The 16,910-nt window shown below is 39.4% G+C and overlaps 1 protein-coding gene across 1 annotated transcript in view; it reads right to left on the reverse strand.

Annotated features, from left to right (window-relative positions):
- Nucleotides 1-16,910, reverse strand: part of LOC106094648 (chitin synthase chs-2) — a 414,794-nt gene that overhangs the window by 66,582 nt on the left and 331,302 nt on the right. The window contains exons 10-11 of the mRNA XM_059360879.1: nt 14,672-15,228; nt 14,214-14,361 (exon numbers count right to left, since the gene is read on the reverse strand). Coding sequence (XP_059216862.1) covers nt 14,214-14,361; nt 14,672-15,228 — 705 coding nt within the window. The remainder of the gene's footprint in view (nt 1-14,213; nt 14,362-14,671; nt 15,229-16,910) is intronic.

The following is a 16,910-nucleotide window of genomic DNA, read 5'->3' on the forward strand; positions in this document are numbered from 1 at the left end:
TCCACTTTCGGGGCAAAAGGTTAGACTACTCCAATCCACCAAAACCAAAACAATGATGTACATCCAAACTTTAATGGGCGGACCCTCCCCTTGCCCCATTTTCAAAACCGAGCCGATGTAGGGCTCAGATAAAATAAGAGAGTGAAAGACGGCACAGCGGAGCGGGCCCTATTTAGCTAGTAAATTATATAGCCTTTTGCTCCTTCCGGATCATTCTCCACAATCGGTGAAAATTTGAAAGAAATCGGTTCAGCCGTTTTTGAGCCTATACGGAACAAACCAATTTACAAACCCACAAACAAACAAACACAAATTCATTTTTATACCCTCCACCATAGGATGGGGGTTATACTAATATCGTCATTCTGTTTGTAACTACTCGAAATATTCGTTTGCGACCCCACAAAGTAAATATATATATTCTTGATCGTCGACATCTAGCCATGTCCGTCCGTCCGCCCGTCTGTCCGTCCGTCCGTTTGTCTGTCGAAAGCACGCTAGCGACACCTCTTTGGGGAGAAGATTTTACATCCCTACATTACCATTTGTATACCCTCTATCATACGATTGGGGTATACTAATTTCGTAATTCCGATTGTAACAAATCGAAATATTTGTTAAAGCCCCATAAAGTATACATATTGGTGATCGTCATGACATTTTAAGTCGATCTAGCGATGTCCCTCTGTCGAAAGCACGCTAACTTTTGAAGGAGTAAAGCTAGGCGCCTGAAATTTTGATAACTACTTCTTATTAATGTAGGTTGGTTGGGATGGTAAATGGATCAAATCGGTCTACGTTTAGATATAGTTCTCGTATAAACCAATCTCCCGAATATATTTTTGAGTCTCTAGAGAGCGCAATTTTCATCCGATTTGACTGACATTTTCCATGATGACTTTTCCTATGACGTCCAACCGATGCACTAAGTATGGTTCCAATCGGTCCAAAATCTGATAGTTCCCATATATACCGATCACCCGAATATACTTGTTAAGCCGCTAGAGGCCGCAACTCTTATCCGATTTGGCTGAAATTTTGCACGTTGACTTTTCCTATGTCATCCAACAGTTTGGCTTCAGTCGGTCCTTAACCTGAAAAAGCTTTCATATAAACCGATCTCCCGAATATACAATACTTCTTGAGTCTTTATATGCTTGAATAAGAATCGCGTCTCTTATCCTAACAAATAAAAAACACATGGGGATTTCTTGTTATGACCTCCCATTATTCATTTTTAGTTTATGTCCATAAAGAGAATAAGTCGAAGCAACTTGACAAATGCGATCCATGGTGAAGGGAATATAGGATCCGGCCCGACCGATCTTAGCACGTTTTTACTCGTTTCAAATGGAATAGTTCCTTACAAATGTCGCCAGCATTAGGAGGGCATTCAGCGTCTAGGCAGACATTTTTTACATTCATTATTTACAAATTCAATCATATTTCAGAACTTGTTTAACAAACATATTTTCAAATTTATTTATTTTTTTTTATTTTTATTTGTTTCTTAAGTCTATAGATTACGAAAATCCTTACAGAGCTAAATACATATGTGCAAAAAATACTTGATTTTTATGACTTTACAAAAAGAAACAAAACAAGTAAAATAAAGTTCGGTCGGGCCGAATCTTATATACCCTCCACCATGGATCGCATTTGTCGATTTTTTTTCCTTATTTTTTTCTTAGGCAAAACAAAGATAAAAAAGATTTGCTGTGCTATTAGAGCGATATCAAGATATGGTCCGGTTCGGACCACAATTAAATTATATGTTGGAGACCTGTGTAAAATGTCAGCCAATTCGAATAAGAATTGTGCCCCTTGGGGGCTCAAGAAGTAAAATAGAGAGATGGATTTATATAGAAGCCTTATCAGGCTATAGACCGATTCAGACCATAATAAACACGTAGGTTGATGGCCAAAATTACAGGCAAATCGGATGATAATTGCGACCTCTAGATGCTCAAGAAGTCAAGATCCCAGATCGGTTTATATGGCAGCCATATCAGGTTATAAACCGATTTGAATCTTATTTATTTAGCACAGTTGTTGAAAGTCATAATAAAATACGTCATGCAAAATTTCAGGCAAATCGTATAGGAATTGCGCCCTCTAGAGGCTCAAGAAGTCAAGACCCTGGATCGGTTTATATGACATCTATATCAAGTTATGGATCGATATAACCATACTAGGCACAGTTGTTGGATATAACAACAAAATTCTTCGTGCACAATTTCATTCAAATCGAATAAGAATTGCGCCCTCTAGAGGCTCAAGAAGTCAAGACCCAAGATCGGTTTATATGGCAGCTATATCAGGTTATTGACCGATTGGAACCATACTTGAAACATTGTTGAATATCATAACAAAACACGTCGTGCAAAATTTCATTCCAATCGGATAAGAATTGCGCCTTCTAGAGGCTCAAGAAGTCAAGACCCAAGAACTGTTTATATGGTAGCTATATCAGGTTACGGACTGATTTGAACCATGCTTAGTACAGTTGTTGGAAGTCATAGCAAATCACGTCGTGCAAAATTTCATTCCAATCAGATAATAATTGCGCCCTCTAGAGGCTCAAGAAGTCTCCGGACGGACGGACATGGCTAGATCGACATAAATTGTCACGACGATCAAGAATATATATACTTTTTGGGGTCTCCGACGAATATTTCGAGTAGTTACAAACAGAATGACGAAATTAGTATACCCCCATCCTATGGTGGAGGGTATAAAAATTTAGTACCTTATTTTCACCATGGTGCATATTATCATTATGCACCATTTGTGACAATTTCAAGAAAATCAGTTCAGTCGTTTTTGAATCTACAAGTAACACACAAACATGCAAACAAACATATAAGTGCGTTCTATGTTCGGCCTGGCCGAAATTGATATACCCTTCAAAATGGAACGCATTTGTTGAGTTATTTGCGCGGTATCTCTTTTAAGACAAACAAAGAATATTGAATATGAACTGTTATGCTATTGGAGCTATATCAAGTTATAGTCCGTCATTGTGTTTTGTGTATTGCAGTCCATTCGGTTAAGAATTACGCCTTGTAGGGGCTCAAAAAACAAAATCGGGAGAACGATTTATATGGGAGATGTATCGGGCTAAAGACCGATTCAGGCCATAATAAACACGTATGTTGATGGTCATGAGAGAATCCGTCGTACAAAATTTCAGGCAAATCGGATAATATTGAGTTGCCCAAGAAGTAATTGCGGATTTTTCATATAGTCGGCGTTGACAAATTTTTTCACAGCTTGTGACTCTGTAATTGCATTCTTTCTTCTGTCAGTTATCAGCTGTTACTTTTAGCTTGCTTTAGAAAAAAAGTGTAAAAAAAGTATATTTGATTGATGTTCATTCTAAGTTTTATTAAAAATACATTTACTTTCATTTAAAAAATCCGCAATTACTTTTTGGGCAACCCATTAATAGAATGTACGTTACAGGCTCGCAACCGTCGATACCTGACATCAGGTATGGAACGTGTGTGTAAAACTATCGTGGTTGTTCATAAAAACACAAATCGACATCCCGCCTTTGGTCTCCTAAATATGTGTGGCTTCGACTTAAGCACAAAACTGCTAGTCGGATAATTTGTCTCCTATTGACCAACAAACAAATTCTTTCCATGGTAAACTCCCATTACCTTTCCATTTAAACCTCCAAGTTTATATAAGGAGTTCCCTAGGACCTCTAAGACTACACATTTTACGTTTGCAAGAGTTAACTTAGCGTTATAGTTATCCACTTTGCTGCTTAACTTAAAGTTCCGGCGATACACGACCTGACCTTTTTTGAAGGAAACTTCCTTTGACTTCAAGTTATATCTCCGAGAACATTCTTCTTAGGCCTTGTCCAGGTTTCAGCACACCTGATCTCTGATCAGCTGAAGTCGGTCCCCTGAGTGTAAAGTAAAATCTGCATCTTTAACGGAGTCCAATTTACGATATATGTCATAGGAAGATGCATGTTGAACCATGTTTAAGGAGAATATTGAATAGAACAGAGCCGTCCCTGTGGAACTGTGCCACATACTCCTGAGGGCAAATGCTGTATCGCTAATGGTCTTATCCCAGTTTCGCTGATCTGGTCCTATCATCCTATCCTATCCGATCTGATCATTTGAAGGATCGATCTGTTTACCCTCTCTGCGGCATTAGATTGGGGTCCATACAATGCCGTGCGGATATGCCTTACACCGTATTTATTCAGAAGGTCATTAAACAAAACTGATATTAATTGTTTACCATTGTCCGAATGGACAAATTCCAAATACGTGGAAGACATGCTTTTTCATACATTTTGTAACATTTAAAGCAGTTGCGGCTCCCATCGGCACAAGGAAAACAAACTAGCTAAAATGGTCAAGGCATGCAAATAGCACAGTGTTTCTATCTTTAGTCCTTGTGTAGGGACCCATAAAATCGATGTACACCCTTTGGAAGAGTATTTCGGATATGAACAGTTTGCCCATGACCGGCCTTTTAAAAGAGTTCGTATTTTTATTTGTGCAGCAGATATCGCGATTCTTAACCACCAACTGAACGTCCTTTGCCATTGCAGGCCAGTAATATTTTTCTCGGATACGTGATAGGGTTTTATGCATTCCGCCATGGCCATATGATAGAGAGCAATGGGCGGCTTGAACTAAACCATCCCTTAACTCTCTAGGAACCCTTCTCTGTTATTCTCTGTTAATGCATCACCCGTAGCAAAGTGTAGGGCCTGAATTTTTTGACGCTTAGAACAGCTGCATAGCATACCAGCTCAGTCACTTTATCCTTGTCGGTCCGTATGCATCCATCTCCTACTACAAACCCCAAGTACCGGACTTCTCGTTGGCAAATTTTGCTCTTCTCGAGGTTTATCGTGAGACCTGCCTTCGTCAAATATCCTGTCAAATATCGTCGAGGTATACGAAGACCTTATCGCGAATACCCGCAGGGATAACCTTATCCATCAGCCTACACATTCTCTGGGCGGCATTACACAAGCCGAATGGCATTACCGTGAATTGGTATAATGACCGCCTAGGGACTGTGAATGCGGGTTTTCCCTGGTTTTTTCTTCAAGTGGAATGTGCCAAAAAACGTATTCTAAGTCTATGGCAGATATATACGTCGTCTCCTGGAGCCTGCTAAGGATACCCTCTATATGAGGAAGAGGGTATGCATCTTTTACTGTTCTGGCATTCACCTTTCGGGCATCGAGGCACAAACGATTCTTTGTCTCTTTCCTCACAAGAGTAACTGGAGAGCTCCAGCTACTATTGCTGGGCTCAATGACGCCAAGCTCAATCATACGTTCCAACTCGTCGAACTGGAGCTTTTGAATAGCGGATGACACTGGATAGTGTCTCTGCTTAACAGGGATGTCCTCATCAGTGACTATTATCACATGTTGCTCCAATGAAGTGCGACCTAAGCCCTAGATTGCGAAAGAAGGAAATTTAATCCTGACAGATTCAAGCTGTTTACTCTGTTCCTCGTTCAGAATGGGTTGATTAGTATTAGTTTCCGGTATGACTACCTCGCAAATCTCAGTCGTGCTACAGCCTAGTTCTCCTACAACTAAGAGCCCAAACTTCTTCCAGAACTGTACTCCAAAGTAAAATTCTTGCTCTAGGCCAGGGACAATCAAAAAGTCTAGTTTTAGTGTCTGCTTTTTCCACACAACTGGTAGCGTTATCAGTCCATAGACTTTAGCAGTTCCACCATTTGCTGTTCTCACATTTTGTTGTTTCAGTATGATAATATCCTTTCCAAGACCCTTTACAAACTCCATGGCATTTTTACCGATGCAACAAGCACCAGCGCCAGGGTCCAGCAATGTCGTAACCCGCTTACCACCAACATCTGTTCTAGCAAAGAATTTAGAAGAACTATTGTCTCCGTCTAAGGTTATTATGGTCTTTACAAACAATCGCTTTCCTTGTTTAATTCTTAAAAATTTTTGCCTCAATTTTCTTATAATTTTTACTATTTTTCTTAATTTCATCTCCAAATATTCTTGCCCTTGCATCCTGATAATCCAATTTTCTTTGATGCAATGTTTTATAATTCCTTGGTGGTTCTTTGTGGGCATTTAAAGTACTATTATCTTCACTTTTCAATACAGTTATTCCGGAACATTCATTTCTTGACAGAAACTCACGGTCATTTCTACCACCTCCAATTTTTTGGTGTAAATGTGCAAAAAGAACCATCCTTTCCACACGCAAAACATTTCATTTCATGGAATGTCGATAGGCAAATACTTTCAGGTTTTAGAGCCTTAAAATTCTTTCGATAAAAATCGCCTGGCATACCGCAACTAAAGTGGTAGATGAAAGGGAGAAAGACAAAATGTCTCTTCAGGTGATATTTGAGAAGGGTGACAAGCCTGCGAAGTCTTATCGTGGCCATATCTATTATTGGCTGAAGTTGTGTTCCGAGCAAACTGCTGTACATTCGGTATTTTCGAAACCTTCGTATTATTCAACAAGTAAAAAGGCGTTAAGTTTGGCCGGGCCGAACTTTGGATACCCACCACCTCGGGTATATATGTAAACCACCTTTCATCAAAATCCAGCGAAAATTGCATGCCTTATGTCCCATAGCAGTTATATCGAAATATGATTCGATTTGGACCAAATTCTAATAAGTACAAGTCATTGTTCAATTATGTGTAACAAAATGTTGGTCCTTTTAGCTATATCTAAAAATAAACCGATCTGAACCATATACAATATGGATGTCGAAAAGCCTAACATAAGTCAATGTGTCAAATTTCAGTTAAATCGGATTATAAATGCACCTTTTTTGGGGCCAAGACTTTAAATCGAGATATCGGTCTATATGACAGCTATATCCAAATCTTGATCGACCTGAGTGAAATTGAAAAAGGATGTCGAAGGGCCCAACACAACTCACTGTCCCAAATTGTGGCGACATCGGACAATAAATGCGCTTTTTCTGGCCCCAAAACCTAAAACCGAGAGATCGGTCTATATGGCAGCTATATCCAAATCTTGACCGATCTGTGCCATAATGCCGAACTATGTCAAGAGGTTGAACCTAACCCAATGTCCCAAATTTCGGCGACATCGGACAATAAATGCGCCTTTTACGGGCCTTAGACCCTAAATAGGAGGATCGGTCTATATGACAGCTATATCCAAATCTGGAGTGATCTGAGCCAAATTGACAAAGGATGTCAAAGGGCCTAACACAACTCACTGTCCCAAATTTCAGCGAAATCGGATAATAAATGTGGCTTTTATGGGCTTAAGACCTTAAATCTGAGGATCGGTCTATATGGCAGCTATATCCAAATCTGAACCGATCTAGACCAAATTGACGAAGGATGTCGAGGAGCCTTACACAACTCACTGTCTTAAATTTTAGTAAAATCGGATAATAAATGTGGCTTTTATGGGCCTAAGACCCTAAATGCGAAGATCGGTCTATATGGCAGCTATATCTAAATCTGGACCGATCTGGGCTAAAATGACGAAGGATGTCGGAGAGCCTAACACAACTCACTGTCCCAAATTTCAGCGAAATCGGATAATAAATGTGGCTTTTATGGGCCTAAGACCCTAAATCTAAGGATCGGTCTATATGGCAGCTATATCCAAATCTGGACCGATCAGATCCAAATTGACGAAGGATGTCGAAGGGCCTAACACAACTCACTGTGTCAAATTTCAGCAAAATCGGTTAATAAATGTGGCTTTTATGGGCCAAAGACCCTAAATCGGCGGATCGGTCTATATGGGGGCTATATCAAGATATGGTCCGATATAGCCCATCTTCAAACTTAACCTGCTTATGGACAAAGAAAGACTCTGTGCAAAATTTCAGCTCAATATCTCTATTTTTGAAGACTGTAGCGTGATTTCAACAGACAGACGGACGGACATGTCTAGATCGTCTTAGATTTTTACACTGATCAAGAATATATGTACTTTATAGGGTCGGAAATTGATTTTTCGATGTGTTGCAAACGGAATGACAAAATGAATATACCCCCATCCTTCGGTGGTGGGTATAACAAATTGTTAGGAGCAGACATAGCCTCTAAGGAAACATCCGTTTCGTCCTCATTGGTGTTCCATACTGATATTTCGTTTGCTTATCTATTTCGTTACCTATTATCCTTCAAAAGTCTCTCTGCCCTTTTACATTCGGTCCTCAAATCGGCAATTGAACTTATATCGGTAGAAAATGTTAGGCTGGCCAAATTGCTTCTCAAATTCCCCCTAACTATTTTCACTGAATCAGCCTCAGCGAAGTCAAAAAGTTAGGTTATGTACGTCAGCGTAATATTCTTCAAACCCCTCTCCGAACTGTTGTTTTCGTTCCATGATTTCTTTTATGATTTCATAATCAGTATCGGCCGACCTAGAGTGCTTCAATAATTCCTTTTTCAAAACAAAATAGTTGAAACTAGTCATCAGTGTTATCTTCCAGAATCTGCCAGTACCATTTGGCAGCACTACCAGGTACTAAACAGTGAAAATCACTAAGTAACTGGCTATGAGAAATATTATATTGCTCCTGCATTTTCTCTATGCGAAAGATAAAACTTTCTACTGTCATGTCACGGCCGGTACCATCAAATTTAATGTGTCACCTGTCCAAATCAATAGGTTTCCGGATATCAAGCTCTCTTGCACTATAGGTTATATCCCTATCTCTACTAGACTGACTTGGTCTACCTCTGCTCACACCTTCCCGATTCGGTGTAAACTGCTGTTGATCATCTCAATCCGGTGCATGGCCACTTCCAGGTCTAATTAGGGCCACGTTAGCTTTTATATTAGGATCTCCTGAGGTCGAACTCGAACCAGTACGAGGGACAATGGCTGACGCATTCCCAGAATGCTCAGCCACGCGCTGGCTATGCGAAAGCATATCACCTCTCATTTGATAAATTTCTTTTATACAAGATGCCAACATCTGACTTTGCTGGTACATAACGGTCATAAGTTGTCCTATCTGTCGGGGGGACCTGAACCACCTGAGAGATTCTCGAGCTCGTCCTGATTTTGAGCCAAAGGAGCATTAACCTGATCCTGCGACATGTTGATAACCCTTGCCAGTTTCTGCGACAAATTCAGTTGGCTATCGTCAGCACCTGACGTGCTACAATATTTACTACATGATTGCCGGGTACAGTAGAACCAGTCTCTGATGTCCTACCAAATATGCGATCAGCGCACCTATTTAAAAAACCAGTTTCGACAAAATCTATGTTTCTCTCTATGCCTATTTCAATTTGTGTCAAAACAGAGCCTACGACTTGCGACTCTAATGCTCGAGCCACACTCCTAGTTATCCTTCTGTCCTGTGAAATTATTCCACTAAGTGGGTTCTCTGATTGACCTTTGGATTTATCAAATACTAATAAAAACAAGTTATTGTACAATTGTGGATAACAAAATATTGGTCCGTTTAGTAGCTATATCTAAAAATAAACCGATTTGAACCATATACGACACGGATGTCGAAAAGCCTAATATAAGTCACTGTGTCACATTTCAGTGAAATCGAATTCTAAATGCGCATTTTATGGAGCCCAGACTTTAAATCGAGATGTAGGTCTACATGGCAGCTATATCCAAATCTGGACCGATATTGGTCAAGTTACAGAAAAATGTCGAAGAGCCTAACACAACGCACTGTCCCAAATTTCGGCGAAATCGGACAATAAATGCACCTTTCATGGGCCCAAAACCTTAAATCGAGAGATCGGTCTATATGGCAGCTATATTCAAATCTGTACTGATCTGGACAAAATTGTCGAATGATGTCGAATGGCCTAGCACATCTCACTGACCCAAATTTCAGCAAAATCGGATGATAAATGCGGCTTTTATGGGAGTAAGACCATAAATCGGAGGATCGGTCTATATGGCAGCTATATACAAATCTGAACTGATCAGGGCCAAATAAAAGAAAGACGTCGAAGGGTCGAAGACAACTCACTGTCTCAAATTTCAGCGATATTGGACAATAAATGCGCCTTCTATGGCCTTAAAACCTAAAACCGAGAGATCGGTCTATGTAGCAGCCATATCCGAATCTGGACCGATCTGGGCCAAATTGAAGAATGATGTCGAAGGGCCTAACACAACTCACTGTCCCAAATTTCAGCAACATCGGATAATAAATGTGGCCTTTATGGGCCTAAGACCATAAACCGGAGGATAGGTCTATATGGCAGCTATATCAAAATCTGAACCGATCTAGGCCAAATTGATGAATGATTTTCAGCAAAATCGGTTAATAAATGTGGCTTTTATGGGCCCAAGACCCTAAATCGGCGGATCGGTCTATATGGGGGCTAATTATATCTCTTAAAGAAAATGGGAATGTCATGGTAAATTTGTTTGTAACTACTCGAAATGTTCGTCTGAGACCCCATAAAGTCGATCTAGCCATGTCCGTCAGTCCGTCCGTCTGTCTGTCGAAAGCGCGCTAACTTTCGAAGGCGTAAAGCGAGCCGCTTGAAATTTTGCACAAATACTTCTTATTAGTGTAGGTCGGTTGGGATTGTATTGAGCTGAAACTTTGAACATATTCTTTCTTTATACCCTCCACCATAGGATTGGGGGTATACTAATTTCGCAATTCTGTTTGTAACTACTCGAAATATTCGTCTGAGACCCCATAAAGTATATACCGTCTGTCCGTCCGTCTGTCCGTCCGTCTGTCCGTCCGTCTGTCCGTCCGTCTGTCCGTCCGTCTGTCCGTCCGTCTGTCTGTCGAAAGCACGCAAACTTCCGAAGGAGTATAGCTAGCCGCTTGAAATTTTGCACAAATACTTCTTATTAGTGTAGGTCGGTTGGTATTGTAAATGGGCCATATCGGTCCATAACCTAATATAGCTGTCATATAAACCGATCTTGGGTCTTTACTTCTTGAGCCTTTAGAGTGCGCAATTCTTACCCGATTGGAATGAAATTTTGCACGACGTGTTTTGTTATGGTATCCAAATACTGTGCTAAGTATGATTCAATTCGGTTCATAACCTGATATAGCTGCCATATAAACCGATCTGGATTTTGACTTCTTGAGCCTCTGGAGGTCGCAATTATTATCCGATTTGCCTGAAATTTTGTACAACCGATCCTCTCATGACCATCAACATACGTGTTTATTATGGTCTGAATCGGTCTTTAGCCCGATACATCTCCCATATAAATCGTTTTCTCTATTTTACTTCTTGAGCCCCCAATTGGCGCAATTCTTATTCGAATTGGCTGAAATTTTACACAGGTCTTTAACATATAATTTAATTGTTGTCCCAACCGTATCATATCTTGATATCGCTCTAATAGCAGAGCAAATCTTTTCGTATATCATTTTTTGCCTAAGAAGAGATCCAGGAAAAGAACTCGACAAATGCGCTCCATGGTGGAGGGTATATAAGATTCGGCCCAGCCGAACTTAGCACGCTTTTACTTGTTTCTTTTAGTTTTTGTTTTCGCATATTGCCATGTATATATGGGACTGTATATGAGACAGATATTTTAAGTCTTTATTCAAATAATATTTTACCTTATTTTATTTTTCTTTGGTTTAATTGTACTTGTTGGTTTAAAGACAGGCTTTTTATGTATGTCAATATCTTTTTTGTTGTAAATTTTATATTTTGTTTGGTAGAGAAAAAAAACTTTAGAAGCTCTTGCACTTTCGGCGGTTACTTGGCGAATCTCCTCATAAAAAATGCGAATGTCATCCAGAGAAGTTCTTATTCTTATTCCTTTTCTCTCATTTTCCTATTCCCACCATCTCCTCTTATCATCGTTTTCTCAGTTCATTCTTTCACATCGATAAATAAGTTTACAACACTGCTTCGGCTTAGCGATGCATTCTGAATTCAAAAACTAAATTTTGATACAATTGTAATAGAATGTAAGTTACACCTGTATTAAAGATATGGATGCACGTCAGTATTTTCCTAACATCGTATGTCCTCTATTAATGTCTAGAACATTTTGATAAAAAGTTGTAGACCTATATCCAATTTTTTTGCCGTTTGGCCCACTGTGGCGTCGTTATCTACGTGATTACGAATATCTTTTAATTATTGTCCTTTTATGTGAATCATGGGATAATCTTATATATAAAAATCAATTTGTGTTTGTTTATAGGTTTGTTTGTTTGTTTGTGTGTTCCTTATAGACTCAGAAACGGCCGAACCGATTTTTTTGAAATTTTCATATAGTGTGCATAATGATCCCATGGTGAAAATAGGGTACTACATTTTTGATATCTGAAGGGACCCTTCCCCTTACCCTAATTTTCAGAAACGCAAGATCTCGAAGGTGGGTAGTGCGATTTAAGCGAAATTTTGTGTGCTCTCATATGGTACCCTAAAAATAAAAATTTGGTATCCAAATTTCGGATGGGGTACCTAGGGGCTGCCCCACCGTAAAACCTACCAAACATATATTTAGACCAATCACGACAATATGGGACTCAAATGAAAGGTACAATATTTAGGATAAGAAAACGTATCTGATATCCAATTGTCGGACCAAGTGTTAGGGAGATCACTCCAACGGAAATATTTACCGACCATGGCAATATGGGACTCAAATGAAAGGTATTTGCGAGTAGAATACGAATCTAATATCCAAATGTGGGACCACGTTTCTGGGGGTCCCTTTCCCAAAACACCCCCAAAACAGGACTTTTTTACTGACCATGGGATTATGGGGCTTAAATAAAAAATATTTAAGTGTAGAATTTGAATTTCCAATTTGAGGCTTAAATAAGAGGGTTTTTAGAGTAGAACATGAATCTGATACATATTTTTTTTTTTAAACCAACTCACTGAGTCGCCGCCAATCCCCCAAAACACCCCCTAAGCCGGTCATGTTTGCCGACTATGGAAATATGGGGCTCAAATTAAAGGTATTTGGGAGTAGACCACGTATCTGATATCAAAATTAGGGACCAACTGTCTAGGGGACGTCCCACCACCATAACAACCCCCAAATAGGACGAATTTGCTCACCAAGACAATTTGGGTCTTAAAGAGAGTGGAACTAAATATTTACTTATAGTTTTTAGGGACAATACCCCAAACCGGACATATTTGCTGACTTTTGCAATAAGGAGTCTAAATGAGATAAGAAAACGAATTTGATATCCAATTTTGAGGCCAATGGAAATATGGGGTTTAAATAAATCATATATAGATATATGAGAATAGAGCGCGTTGCTGATATATTTTCCAGGCTTAGTGTTTGGGAGACCACCCTAATCCCCAAAACACCCCTAAATCGGCATATTTACTAACCATGTCAATGTGGAGCTTAAATGAAAGGTATTGGGGGGAATTGATACCCATTTTTGGGACCAATTTTCTGCGGGTCTACCCCTTTCCCAAAATACCCCACAAACAGCAATTTTCTACTCACCATCGCAATGTGGGTCTTAAATAAAAGCATTTGGGAATAGAATACGAATTTGATATCCAAATGTAGGACCATGTATTAAGGGCCTCACCCCTTCCCCAAACACCCCCCAAAGGGTAAAAATTTTTCGACCATGCTAATACGTGGCTCAAAAGAAAGGTATTTGAGATTAGAAAACGAATTTGATAATTGATTTGGTGTAAACTCCCCTAAACCAATAGCAATATGGGGTTTTAATAAATACTATTTGAAAGAAGAGCACGATGCTGATATTTTTTCAGGGCCAAGTGTCTGGGGGACCTCCTCACCCACCTCCTCACCCACCTCCTCACCCACCTCCTCACCCACCTCCTCACCCACCTCCTCACCCACCTCCTCACCCTCCCACACCACTAAATGTTGGGCTGAAATAAAGTAGTTTAAGAATGGAGTACACCTTACATCCAAACTTAAATTCGTAGACCAATAAAGTTATGGGATTCAGACTGTTAGTCAAGCGATATACTATTTTCGTAGCATGGTATTTCACTAAAGCTCTTTAATTGTCGAAAATAAATATTTCAAGGAGACTTTTGTTCCATATAAAGTAAAAGAAGGCGCAGCGTAGCCGGCCTGGGTCAACTAGTGTTATAATAAAGTTGGATTGATCTTCAAGTATAAAACGTTGCTTTTGATATATGTATTTACTAACAAGCCATTGTTTGTTAGCGAATTCGAATGTATATGTTACCATTTAATGTTGAAAATTGTAAAGGTTATAACAAAGGCATATACAATTACCTGCTATAAAAATTTGCAGAAACACCAAAAGAAAGAAAAGGGAAGCTGGAGCCAGAGGTCCGTCGTCTATCATTTGAATAATTATGCCAATTAGTACAGCCATCATTACTAGACAGTATACGGCACTTATCACAAACGCAAGAAGAAGCTGAAATCATGATGTTTTAATTGAACAAAGGACTTAGTTTTAACAGAAATATATTGGGTTGCCCAAAAAGTAATTGATTTTTCATATAGTCGGCGTTGACAAATTTTTTCACAGCTTGTGACTCTGTAATTGCATTCTTTCTTCTGTCAGTTATCAGCTGTAACTTTTAGCTTCTTTTAGAAAAAAGTGTAAAAAAGTATATTTGATTAAAGTTCATTCTAAGCTTTATTAAAAATGCATTTACTTTCTTTTAAAAAATCCGCAATTACTTTTTGGGCAACCCAATATAAAAAATATACCCAGATATTACCTGGTAACTTTGTTTTAGATACACGCAGGACAAGATAAAAGCCAACAGGGGTATAAAATTCCAAAGGAACGATGTCCAAATTCCCGTGTCAAAGACAGTAACCAAGGCTCCAATCATCATGAGGAATATAGTTCCAGGACCCAGAATAGTGCCAACCATTAGCATGGCTTGATAGAAGATGTATGGCCTCGATATAGAACTGTTCTTCTTTACGACCATCTCCGAATCAGACAGCAGGTCAAATATATTGGCTATGGTTGACGGAACCCAACGACGACGTTGATTGTAGAACTCGTTAAATATCTCTGGGGAATGGGTGTAGGCATCTGAGGCGGCAGAGTACTCAACACGTAGCCCCTGCTTGAGTATTAATGTGCAAAGCCATCGATCTTCACCTTGATCATATTGTACATAGTGCATGGGCTCTTGAGACACTGTGGTATATTTCTTCATCACACTGTTCTCCATTAAAGCACTACCGCGGAATAAACTAAAGCAACCAGGGCTACAAAGTACACAGCCAATGACGTGTTCGGTGGCTTTTTGTAACCAATGACCTAAATAAAAAATATATTTTTTTCTGTAATAACTTTTTATTTTTTGGTAAGTTTTGGAAATATATACATTTCTATAAAGGTGGCCAATTTTTTTTTTTGGTAAATAGATGCTCTCAATTTTTTTTTCTTTTGATCCCAATAAGCAAAATACGAATCGGGTAAATGCGCCTTTTATGGGCCCAAAACCTTAAATGGAGAGATTGGTCTATATGGCAGCTATATCCAAATCTGGACCGATCTGGCCAAATTGCAAAAATATGTCAAGGAACCTAACACAACTCACTGTCGAAAATTTTGGTACAATCAGGCAATAAATGCGTCTTTTAGGGGCCCAAGACCTTAAATCGAAAGACCAGGCTACATGGCAGCTATATCTAAATCTGGACCGATCTGTGCCAAATTGAAATCAGATGCCGACTGGCTTAACACAACTCACTGTCCAGAATTTCAGCAAAATCGGATAATAATGTTGCTTTTATGCGCCTATGACCTTAAACAAGCGGATCGGTATATATGGGGGCTTTATCAAGATGTAGTCCAATAAACCTGCTTATGGACAAAAAAGAATCTGTGCAAAGTTTCAGCTCAATATAGCGTGATTTCAACAGCCAGATGGACGGACATGTCTAGATCGTCTTAGATTTTTATGCTGATCAAGAAAATATATACCTTATATGTTCGAAAATGGATATTTCGATGTGTTTCAAAAGGAATGACAAAATGAATACACCCCATCCATCGGTGGTGGGTATAAAAAGTACTGCGGTGTGAACATAAAAAGTTCAGCGGCCGTGCTGGTGAAAAGAGTTCATTGGCATTAAATTTTGGTGGTCTTATGTCGATATGATATCAGCATTGGCATGGCTCGTGCTTACTTGTTGCTTAATATAATTTGAAATCTTTGTTAATACCACGCTATTCGTTTGTATGTATGAACAGCACTAACTCTTTGGTATGAGTACGCTACAGATCTTCAGGTTTTTTTTTCGTCCAGGATCCCTGGATATCCATTTTGTAGTCGAATTCAAACGCCGTAAGGCAAATCAAATCAAAATTATGTAGCCTGGTCTAGACTTGATGAGATGTACCACTTTACTGTCGTTGGCTAGAACGGACTGAGACCATTGAGTCCGTCATGACAGGTCACTGTTTGAACGGAAAACACGCTAACAGACTGAATGCAGTCGTTACGTGCAAACTTCAGTCTGTCAGCATGTTTTCCGATCAGACAGTGACCTGCCATGACGGACACAATGACTGAGACGTCTGCTCATGCCAGCGACAGTAAAGTGGTAACCTCTTCAAGTCTAGGTTAGGTTTAAGTGGCAGTCTGCCATCAGACTCACTTCGACGTTTTCGTCCATTGTGATACCACAGGAACAGAGGTAGTTAGATGCCTTCTAGTTCCTACCATTGAACCATCCAGATCACTTTAAAAAGCCCAATAACTTGCGAATGTTCACATCCGCTAAATCAGACAGGTTCTCAAAAAAATGAGAACCTAAAGTGGAACTCTTCAAGTCTAGGCCAGGCCACATAATTTGGGAATGCTCACAACCCTTGATTCTTTTTTTTTAAGAAAGAGCTCGTAAGACTCTGCAGAAAACATACGGCAATTTCGAGTATATCTCTAATGGTTTATGAAGAATTGGACTTCTCAAAAAAAAAAAAATCAAAATGTT

Source organism: Stomoxys calcitrans, chromosome 1 (genome assembly GCF_963082655.1).
Source record: "Stomoxys calcitrans chromosome 1, idStoCalc2.1, whole genome shotgun sequence".
Taxonomy (NCBI): domain Eukaryota; kingdom Metazoa; phylum Arthropoda; class Insecta; order Diptera; family Muscidae; genus Stomoxys; species Stomoxys calcitrans.